General features: G+C 34.0%; 1 protein-coding gene across 1 annotated transcript; it reads left to right on the top strand.

Moving 5' to 3' along the window:
• Positions 1-4,082: 4,082 nt before the first annotated feature.
• LOC307000397 (uncharacterized protein) lies at positions 4,083-8,779 on the top strand. Its single transcript, XM_079615959.1, has 2 exons — positions 4,083-4,198; positions 6,140-8,779. Exons 1-2 carry the CDS (start codon positions 4,187-4,189, stop codon positions 7,067-7,069), a joined length of 942 nt encoding a protein of 313 aa, XP_079472085.1. The 5' UTR covers positions 4,083-4,186; the 3' UTR covers positions 7,070-8,779.
• Positions 8,780-12,447: the final 3,668 nt, after the last annotated feature.

Below are 12,447 nucleotides of genomic sequence, written 5' to 3'. Positions count from 1 at the left end.
ATGTAAAAAAATATGTCTGATGCAATGTTTTGCAAAGAAATAGTAACTGCAATACTCCAAACAGTTCAACACAATGACATCATTAAGGATGGACAATGGGTGAAACCATGGCGTGTGTCGGGTAGTTTTCCAGATTTGACCCAACATCAAATACTCTATTACACTATTCAAAGGATAATCTAGCTTTAAAGTTAGAATAAAAAGTTAAAACCAAACATATCTTTATACCTGTTGTGTTCCGACACAAGACCATTAACTGGTTCTTTTTGTTTTATAAATAGACTTTTCTTATTTCTACAAATATCACCCCGATAAATATGGACTTAATATGGACACAATGTTTTTAGGAAAAAGCAGCGTTTTAAAATACAACTAAACCAGATGATTTATTTTTGACAGACCTATGGAAATGCATGTTGGTTTCTAAGTGTCAGGCATAGCGAAACCATGCAATGTTCGAGAAAGCTAATATCGCTGTAATCTTTGCGAGGTCTCACCCACAACGCAAGACTTTGTGTTGGGCTGATCCAAGCATAGTTTTACTAAAATAAAATATTACGGAAGTCATTTTCAAACTGTAATTATACCATATTTTATTGATCAGTATTATGGTATCGTATTGATTTAAAGTGTTGTTTGTTTGTTATTAACTAACACTTCAACATCCAGCACAGAATTAAAGAGATGAATGAGCTAAGGACGTTCTCTGAATAAGCAGATAATGGAATGCTCACGATCTACAATATACAGTTAGATATGTGTATCTGTGCTTAAATATTTAGTGATGCATAGTTCCACACTCTTGTAAAGCCTTTGGACTAACTTTAAAACACGAATTCATAAGTCCAAAACACCCATATAAGATTCAAAATAATTTATATTTATATAAAAAATACACAAAAGTCTGCAAATGATGATTTTATTTATAGATTTATAATTTATTATTTATAGATTATTTATAGATTTCGTCATCTTGTTCAGATAGCAGATGTCACTGTTTCACATTTTGTGTGTTGGACCGTATGTGTTTTAAGTCGTTTCTTTGAGAGTCCTCAACATGCAATGTTTATAGGAATTAAGAATTTAAGTGATACTTTGTTTAGTGCAAGTTTCCCTCTATCTACGATGTGGAATCACACAAAGTATAAACACGAAAATTAAGTTTACACTTAAACTATTACAACAGAATCACATCTGACTATTGCATTGAGAGATCCATATTCATTAAAGCTTGAGGCTGTTGAACAAAGTTCCCCACTCCGCTGAAACCTGCAGATAAAATTGCACAAAAGTGAATACAACATGACCCATTTAAAACAAATACAGAAAAGCCACTTGTGATCAGTTTTGAATGTTTGTAATTGACATTTTATATACTAGTCGATTACGCCGTTTACATCTGGTTTCTTTTTGTTTTTGTACAGTTTGCAAAAACTATAGCCGAGAGTGGTCAAACGTATAGGAATTTATGAAAAAATATAGCATAAAGAGAATTAAATGACGGTCCTTCTACATGAGAGTGTTTAGAGACTAAACAAATCATATTTCTCTTAGAACATCTTTCTGCTATGTCTACGAAACATCGACATGAAAGATGAGTATATTGCTGTTACCTATAAAACTATTACACTTCAAACTCGGCTAACTATCACACATAAAGATGTGCATAGTCACTAAACAACGGCTAAGCTAACGAATTACAGTTGATAAGTGGTATTTTTACGGTAAAAGTGGAATGATTCATTTTTTATTCTGGCCCCACCGATACTTTGACACCAGAGTTTTAGGCATCGGTCTTTTAGGCCTGATCCAGAAAACAGACGTTGTGTTTTATATGTTAATAATTGTTCTTCTTTTTATGAAAAACATGTGGCAAGCAGTTTTTGGCCTCATCGGCAGAATGCCAAAATGTTTTCGTGCATTTCAATTGTTAGATAAATGACCTAACTATCATATCAACAGTTATATGTGAAACGAGCTCAGTCGCATTATTGTTATTGAACAATGGTGTTAGTTATCTCGGCCTCATCAAAGCTCTCACGAGCATACCGACTCTGAAACAAGACCAAATATTAGCATGTAGCATTTTGGACATTTTTGATTTTGTTTGCATTTCTTCTGAAACACACCGTTTTGTAATTGTTTACCAATTTTTAACATATTATTCTTATCACTTTTGAAAAACTATGTTTTTTCCTAGAATGTCGTCAGATGCTAGAAATGTCTTGCGTACGTCCATCTCACACCAATCGTAGGTGTTGCCTAATCTACAGCTAAAGAAAACATTTACAAGAGTTGTATGTGCGTTTGTATGTCGAAATGTATATAAAAAAAAATGTAAATGCTGCGAAACAAAGACAAGAAAACATCTTTCTATAAGCGATCCCTCAAAATATGCGCGTACAACAAAACACAGTGCATCCGTGTACGATGATTTATCAGAAAATTACTTATGTCGCTTTGTTTGAAGAAAAACTTAAATCAGCAGGTGCTTAATAACTATATTGAAGTTATTAAACACCACTGAATTCGGCGATGACGTGTTTTATGCAAAATGTATACCACGTTTTAAGTAAAGTTAACTAAAAAGTGTTAGTTAGAATAATGCCATAAATCCTGTAAATCCATGTTGTTGTTTTAGTTATATTTGTAACTCTATTGTTTATTTAAAGAAACAGAAGCTTTAATTTCATTCTTTATTTTGTAACAGTGACGTGTAAAACAAATGTGAAAGTTCACAGTGGAAACAAACAAAGATCATCTGTTCATCTGAAGCTGCGTCGCCTGTTCTTCACGCAGAACCTGTTTCACTGCAGATTCTTCATAACATTTTTCCTTCGTTTGTTCATGTGATCATTTACATGAAACATTCCTCACCTTACAGTTTGAATGATTATGTCAAAACATAACCTGAACAACTTTTCTCTCTAAGAGTTATAACTCTGATACAAAAGCTAAACAAATCTAAAATAAAAAATGTAAGGGTTAAGAGCCCAACTAAAGCAAACACTGGTCTCCATAACGGTGTCTTAAAAAATAAGTTTTCTCCTTCAGTGATTCTGCTTGTTAACATCAGGTGTCTTCAATAATGATCAATCATCACTCAATTATTAACTTAATTATCTCATTAACTTTAACACTCTTGAGTCTGGAGCCATATCAACTCCCAGGAGAGTTAGGCCTTGTCCACACGAACACGGGTATTTTTATAACCGTGACTTTTTTTACGCGGTTCGCCCGTTCGTACACACGGAAACGCAGTATCAGGTCACTGATCACTGAAACCGAACATTTTTGAAAACCCCTGCCAGGGTGAGGATTTTCAGAAACGCCAGTTGCAGTGTTGTCGTGTAGACAGTAAAACCGGAGTTTTTGCCTTGCGACGTCAAAGTGCGCGCCGTTATCCGCTGTGTTTGACGTCAGATTGTGCGTCGCTGACGGCTTCTGATTGGCCAACGTGGCTTTACGGTTAGGGTTATATCGCCGACTGCTGGTGTGAAATGCTCTTGACGGTGCTTGATAGCGTGTTTTTGCGTTTTCATGTAGACGGAGATTTTTTCAAAAACGCAGGAGGAAAAACTCCGGTTATAAAAATACCCGTGTCCGTGTGGACATGGCCTAAAACCGAACATTTTTGAAAACCCCTGCCAGGGTGAGGATTTTCAGAAACGCCGGTTGCAGTGTTGTCGTGTAGACAGTAAAACCGGAGTTTTTGCCTTGCGACGTCAAAGTGTGCGCCGTTATCCGCTGTGTTTGACGTCAGATTGTGCGCCGCTGACGGCTTCTGATTGGCTTTTTTAAAATAAATTAATTAATTACTTTTTTAGAGTAACTGACCCAACACTATAGTTAGCAGCAAAGCAAGGGCAATTTTGTCTCTAAAAAATGTTTCATATTAACTGACACAAAGGCTTTATAGCATCAGTTATAAGTCACTTTGCTCACAGCTGATTGGTCCAGTTTTAGTCTGACATCTTTTATTCAGAATAATACTGTATTTAACAGTGCAACAGATAAACACAATGTGCCACCGCCCATACTGGACAAACAATACTATCATGACTCATGAGCATACAACAGTCAGTTTCGTTTGTAAGGAAACAGCATTCACAGGCGTGGACACCAAGAGACTGTAAAACCAGCAGATGATCTCACAGTCTTCAGACTCCAGCATAAACCTCATCAAATGGCAACCACAGTAAGTAAACAATTCTTAAAAACTAACATCACACTTATGACAGACACAATCACGATAACATAGTGAGAACCAACTGTAAAACGGCTGATTTTTAACTAATTGTCTTTTAACTATTATTATTAGCTATTATCATTTACAGCACTGTGGCATTCATTCATTAAACTATAATTCATATATAATTCACTATTCAGTAAACTACACTGTAAAAATTAAAACATAGATTTTATTTATATTTAATTAATAAAAATTAGGTAACATTTTACAAGCAATATTATTAATTAAATTTAACAAATTAGAATTGAGTAATAATTAATCGAATTAATTAATTAAATGTTAACCATTTAAAATGAGTAAAAATTACAAAATATATGTTATTGCCAACATTGAAGACACCTGATGTTAACAAGCAGAATCACTGAAGGAGAAAACCATAATTAAAGTCAACATTATGGAGATCAGTGTGTGTTTTAGTTGGGCTCTTCACCCTTTAATTATTAACTTTAAGTTTTGTTTGACTGCTTTACATGAGTTATAACAGCCAGATGAACAAATAGAAAAGGTGATCTGATGATGTTGTTTGTGTTTTAACATCATCATTATTTCACAATCATTTGACCTGAATCACTGAACTCATTTCAATTCACCGAACTCAATTCATGAGTTAAGTTACCTTTATTAACTATAGCAGTACTGGCCTTGTACACCATAATATTATTAACTTTTACAATGTAATCCAAATAAATTATAAAAAGTGTCTCTTATATGATAAAGAGACACACAGACATCATGAATCAGCCTGTGAATCTCAACAATGGTGACATTTATAAAGCATGTTGCAGTGCATTCTGGGTTGCACCAATCAAAACTCATTCATGGCTCCCATCATGCATTGCTGCATGAATAAATAATGAGCTTATGATCAGAGGTGATCTGTTTGTCACCATTGCTGAGATTCATACGCTAAATATTGATGTCTGTGTGTACCTAAAAAAAACTGTCCCAAAAAATGTTTTTTTATATATATTTTTATTGATTGTTTGAATTTCATTGAAAAGGCTAAAAATATTATGCAGCTAAAATTAATAAAATAAACTTAACTCATAAATTGGACTCTATATGAGTTCACCGATTCAGGTTAAATGATTGTGAAATAATGATGATGTTAAAACACAAACAACACCATCAGATCACCTTTTCTATTTGTTCATCTGCTGTTATAACTCATGAACAGCAGCCAAACAAAATTTAAAGTTAATAATTTAAGGGTGAAGAGCCCAACTAAAACACACACTGATCTCCATAATGGTGACTTTAATTATGGTTTTCTCCTTCAGTGATTCTGCTTGTTAACATCAGGTGTCTTCAATGTTGGCAATAACATATATTTTGTCATTTTTACTAATTTTAAATGGTTAACATTTAATTAATTAATTCGATTAATTATTACTCAATTCTAATTTGTTAAATTTAATTAATAATATTGCTTGTAAAATGTTACCTCATTTTTATTAATTAAATATAAATAAAATCTATGTTTTATTTTTTATAGTGTATAGTTAGTGTAATGCTTAAAGTTTTAGGTTACACTTTATTTTAAGGTGTCAATGTTAGTGTAATTATATATTTAAGTACTTTAAGAAACTAACCAGGACTACTTTCTTAAATAAAACTTCCAGCGGCGAACTCTGACCAGGGAGGTGACCACAGAGTGGGTCAGTGTGTATGCACTATAGTGCCGGTAAGGATTGCATAGAACTTCATGTATTAAATGGGCGAACTAACCCTTTAAGGAAAAGGAAATGTTTTTTTTTATTTTTTTTTTTTATGTTAAGTGCTCACGGAAGAGATGAGTTTCAGTTGTCTTTTGAATGTTGTCAAAAAAAAAAAAAAAAACCCTGGTAAGGTCTAACACTGCACTTTTAACTAACTTTATCTTCTCAGACAGGCTTCAGCGCAAGCATAAATGTACGCAACAAACAAGAGTTATATCTTGAGGGAAAACACATTATCCTTCAAGATCTGAAATTGAGAGATGACTTAAAACAAGAAAAAATGTTCACCTATCTCTCAAAAAACATCCCAGATTATCCGACTCCTGTTGAATTTCACATCACAGAATTGGCCCATGTCACCAAGAAAACTAACCTTCAGAAAATCTGGGACTCGGAGGGATTCAAGGGTCTTGATCAAGATTCACTTTTATGGTGGAGCCTGAAGATCAATGAAGCGGATATAAGAGAAGCTGAGAAGTGGTACCTTAAGAGTTCGATCCAAGACATATCCGAAGAAGAAATAGCAGCTCAGCAGCCGTTCCTGAGTAAATTCACCACATCACCAGCATTCATAAATGAAACCTCATGCTACGGCAACTTCGCATTCACGTTTCCTCTGACTGAACTGATGGAGTCCTACAAGAAGCAGATGTGTGAGGACGAGGAGCCGGTTCTCAGGGTATACGGGACCAAACTTTTCAAGAAGCTGATTGAGTATGTTGTTCTCGTTCACAGCCCGCGGTTTAATGAGACGTTTAGTAAACATCCACTGCTTGCATCCAGCCCACTGGTTGTGTATGAGGGAAATCAGATCATCTGGAGAGCACAAGCCATCTGCGAACTCCACAACTGTCAACTGGAAATCCATGGAAAAACAGCAGACACACAAACCATGGATCCAGTCGAGTTTTATGTGTGGGATCATGTTACTCTTGCCTTTCACGTCAATAAGGATGAGGTCCTTACCTTCCCTAAAACAAGGCTTAAACCAAGCCTCAGTTGTTGTAAAATAGAATCAAAAGAACTTGCAAACGGGGGTATCTCTGACCTTAATGAAGCTACGGCATTTCTTGAAAGTTTGTCAGAAACTAATGAATAAAGTTGGGAAACGAGAGTGAAATAAGGATGTGCAAATTTTGAAACAGTCTTACAGTACTTGGCTTTCTATGTTTTTCCTTTCCACACTTTAAAATCTGACAGTTGTTCTAACACACACTTTTAGTTTCTCACCATCATGGTGATCAGTGTTCCCTTTGGTTGGCCACTTGGAAATGTATCTATATTATTGTAATTCTTTTCCTGTTTATGCAAAACTAAATTATTAACGGTAATAATTAGGCTCCCTACAAAAGGTGATCTAACAATACCATTGATTGGTCTTTTTTGTCATGATAAATTATGATATTTTAAAATGTTAACACTTAAAAATCTTGTGAAACTTTAAAAGTGTTGATATACTGCCTCTATATTTGTGACAATATATTGTTATTAACCATGCTTGTGTCACACACAGACTCACTCATGCACAACACAACAACGGTAACAATTACATTTTATTTAAAGTAAATTATCAAGTACTATCAGTTCTTTTTAGTTACTATAATTATTGTGTAAGTGAACTATACTAACTAACCATTTGTCAATACAACATACTGTAACAATCCACCTTTTTACTTCAGGCTGTGTTATCTTAAATGCACAAGGGGTTCTTTTGAAACATTGACCAAATTAACAATAACCAACTATAACATTTGACAAACAGTATCTTCTGTCTACTAGCATGAAAGGAAAACACTCACCAAACAAATACACTATTACAGCTCACAGAATAAAGCTTTATATTTTCACACATTCAAATGACCCACACAACCCCCCAATAGTTCAATGTCCTTTCTCTTTCAGTCCCGAAATTCACCTAAAAGTCCAAACTAAATGACGGATATTCTGTCCTTTATCCTGATGGCTGCGAGAGAGTGAATAATCCAAGGCCGATGCCGGTCAATTGTCCCATAACATAGCAAACAAAAATAGTAATCCACAAAAGAAAAGAAACCAGTACGCGATCGTTGGTTTGCAGTTATACCACGCACATAATAAAACAAACAAACAAAACAAATCGGTCTCACCAAACTCCGGTGAATCAGTCCAGCCAGCCACCTGGGAAGGTTATTTAGTCACGTCCTCAATTTGGTAACGCACCCGTATTCCACTCATTACACACGGCGTTTAGGTCCCATAGTCTGTTTTCCCAGTTGGAATGCCTTCTTTCTCTCTCCCACCCAAGAGAAAACAGTTTACCAATGCTAGTAGCATGCGGCAGCAGCCCTGAGTACGGGCGCCACTACCTCTGGTTTCACACACCTGGTTTCCTACAGACCGCCCCCTATAGATATAAGTTTGCGTGTGCGGTGATAAACGTATCGGCCGACCAGTGGCCTAATACCAAACACCCTTCATATACCATTACACACAGTGGAATTAAACATGAAAAAAAAGATACATATAAATAAGTACATATACATATCACTCAGACATTATATGAAACCTACAGACCTATATGCCTCAATCAAGTACTTAAACTCCTTGCCGAATTTTAAGAAACATACCTAAACTTATGTGGCAGTGTCACAATACTATTCCTATTTCACTTTACTTAGTTATTTAAGGCAATTGGTTTGCATGTTTAAAAAAAAAAAGTAAATCTAATGCAATTTTAGAGTGTATATAGCTTGCAGAAATAAGTAACTATAAGTATCTAACTAATATCTGGATCTCTTCAATGGCAGACTATAATAAAAAGTGATTTGTTTAAAACCGTTTTGAAACTGTCTGGTTGTGTATGTGTGTGGAGTTGTGGAACAAAATACACAGAAATGACCATTATTTCAGTAAAAACTGCTATCTCACTGGTTCGGATTAATTGAACATCTACAGGATGAACATTTAGAACATTACATCTCACAGCAGTCTGTACTTCAAGATGATTTATTGTGCAACTTCAGTGTATGATTAAGTATGTAAACATAAACAATAAACAAATATAAATAAATGTACAATTACAGATCAATAAAGCAGTATTCAAGTAGTATTTAGACAGATGGGAGGTAAGATGGAGGAGAAGAAGATGGTGCACAGAAAAATCCCCAGTGTAAAATGAAGCAGTGATTCTGCTTGTTATCATCAGGTGTCTTCAATAATGCTCAATCATAACTCAATTAATCACTTAATTATCTCATTAACTTTAACACTCTTCAGTGTTCATTTAACACTCTCTGACTCATATAAACACTGAGCAGTGTTAATTTAACACTGGGGATTTTGCTGTGTGGAAGAGGCTGAGAAGTGCTTCGAGATCTGGTGTGCAGAACATTTTGGACTCCATTAATGTGTGATTTATTAATATCTAAAGTTTATGGCTGAAGAGTCGGTTTGTTTAATGAATGAATTACTGAGACACATTATTATCAAGGAGATGAAATATAATTCATGTCTCTGCTATTGAAGAAATATACAGATTATAAAAATATAATGGAAAAGATTTTAAAATCAAGGAGTGTTCATTTTATAATGGGAATTGCATTTTTATTCAGTCAGAGGAAGAACTTGTCATTGATTTATAATGTGTGAAGCAGAGTCAATCACTGCTTTAAAAAAACAGGGCCAGTTATCTGTTTGACGTGGGTAAATTATGAAAACAAATGTGCTTTTTAACTTCTTATTTAAGCTTTCAGTGTTTCACACATAAGTGAACAAACTCACTGACTAACAAAAAGTTAGTCGTTTTAGCAGATAAGGAACTCCCGCACACTATCCTCACTTGCAATTTAAAATGAATGTTTATTAACACACAACGTTTCGGTCACACGGCCTTCATCAGGAGTTTTACACATTACAAAAAACAATCTATAGTTGAACAGTGATTCACTCTCTATATTTAATACATGTAACTGTTCAATCTTGTTGATTTTTCTGCTGCACAAATGTCATATTTTTACCATGAATGGAAAATAAATGTGTGTCTTTAACACACTTTTGGAGACAGAAACAACATTTTGTCTTTGTTTTTTTTTCTCAATAATAATCTGGGAAAACAAAGAAAAAAAGTCACATTAAAGGACAATATATAAGCAAATAATCTGCATATTAACAAAAACTAAATTCATTAATTACTTCTATATTGTTTACAATTTTTCAAAGAGTTTTTTCTACACCCAGGCCCTCCTAAAATAATATACATTTATTCATAATATTTTATTGATTAATTAACCCTTATGTGCTGTTGTGGCTGTTTTCAGCCACTATGGGGTATTTTTGAGTCTTATTTTGGCCATAACTTTTTCCGTGTTTCAGCAAATGGAATGATTTTTGGTGACAAAGCTTATTTTTACACATATTTTAGGAAAATGCTTTGAAAATTTTCAAAAACTCAACAGTACACTCTGGGCAAATTCACTACCCTTTCGTTATGTTCGTGGCTGAAAACAGCCACTACTTTAAACTGCTGTAGAAATTGATCAGATAAATATTTTTTTGCCATTTTTTTTGCATAAATCTATTAATCAACCTCAGGCCTGTTCAAAACTACTAAATGTTTTAAAAGAAATCAAGATTTTAACTCTTTAATTGCCAAATTCATAAATTATGTAACTGATTTGGGAGGGGAAAAAACACAAAATTACTTATTTTCAAAATAAAATGTGATTGTGGACTGGATTTTTTTTACCTTTTATCACAGTCTTGGACATGTCAAAGATTAGAAACAACATTGGTTTTGATGCATTGTTAGTTTTTGTGCAGCATCAGATTTTAACTTTTTCTCCCTCATTTACTGTTCGTGGCTGTTTTTGCCCCATTGACTTCCATTATAACCAAATTTTTTGATTGCAAAGCCATGACACCATAAAATCATGCATTTTTGATTGTTGGTGGTTTTCCCTGTTGGGAAGAGGTAAAAATTTAAATTTTTACTGTTGATAACCAGGTGGCACCATTAACCCTTTATATAGGCCTGTGCAAAAAAAAGCTTAGTTTCTGGCTTTTACATGGAGTTATATGGAGTATAATAGCATAATAAAGTGTGTGTGTGTGTGTGTGTGTGTGTGTGTGTGTGTGTGTGTGTGTGTGTGTGTGTGTGTGTGTGTGTGTGTGTGTGTGTGCACAGCAAAATCCCCAGTGTTAAATCAACACTGCTCGGAGCATATATGGTCCCACTCTACAGAGTGTTAAAATAACACTGAAGCAGTGTTAAAGTTAATGAGATAATTAAGTGATTAATCAAGTGATGATTGAACATTAATGATGAACACCTGCTGTTAACAAGGAGAATCACTGAAGAACAGAGAAACACAAGAACTACAACTGACTTTTAGTCGCAGCTTTAAATTAAATCAGCTGAAGATAAAAATATGACATTAAATCTGTGAAGATCTCAACAGTGAACGATTAAACAACTCCACAAATAGCATTACCAGCTTAACTTATTACTAACCAGACTGACTTTATTTCTGTCAAATGTCTACAGAAGTTTTATTGAGAATTAACAGAGGTTTAGATGTTGATGTTTTAGTCACCATTTAAAAATCACCATTATGGTGAACAGTGTTGCCTTTAGTTGTACAATTTGATTCTTTTTTTATTATTTGATTTCATGGTCATTGTAACAGTGTTTACCAAAACACACAAAGGTTGCAAAGAAAGCCAGCAACAAAGATGGTCAGGTGATAGGCCTATAGTTTTCAACAAGTACAAATATTAAAAAATGCTATCATGTACTGAAAATGGTTATTTGGTAGTAATAGATTTTCAATAACATTAAATTCTTTCTATAGATCAGTCATCAAGCTGAATCTTTATTTTTTAAATATTGGGAAAATAATCTTTGGACAAACACACAGACATCAAGAATCAGAGTATGAATCTCATTAATGGTGACATGCTTTATGCCGCAATGCATTATGGGAGGCACCATAGTATAAAAATCATGGCTCCCAGCATGCATTGCAGCATGAAGCATGTCACCATTGTTGAGATTCGTACTCTGATTCTTGATGTCTGTCGTTTCTAATATAAAAATAATAATTTTCAAAAAAAATCTGAAATGTATATCAAATTTTTAATTCAGGATGACTGCTCTGTGTAAAAAAAAGTGACTTTTATTAATAACTAATAACAACTTTTGTTTTTTGTCAGGGATAAGATTAATGAATCTTTCATCTTTATAATAATGAAAACGATAACACCAGGACATGTAATATTTTTAGCTTCTTTTGTAACATATTATGAGTTTTGGTAAATATTGTTACAAAGAGCAAAATTGCACTTAAAATGTTATGAGTCAAACTGCCCAATTAAATGAAATATTGATCTCCATAATGGTGACCTTTTTTTAACATCGACATCTAAACTTTTGTCCATAGACATATACCAGAAATAAAGTCAGTCTGGTTAGTAATAAGTGAAGCTGGTAATGCTGTTTGT

Source organism: Phoxinus phoxinus, assembly GCF_949152265.1.
Source record: "Phoxinus phoxinus genome assembly, chromosome: 6".
NCBI lineage: Eukaryota > Metazoa > Chordata > Actinopteri > Cypriniformes > Leuciscidae > Phoxinus > Phoxinus phoxinus.
This window is presented reverse-complemented; position numbering and strand designations above follow the sequence as displayed.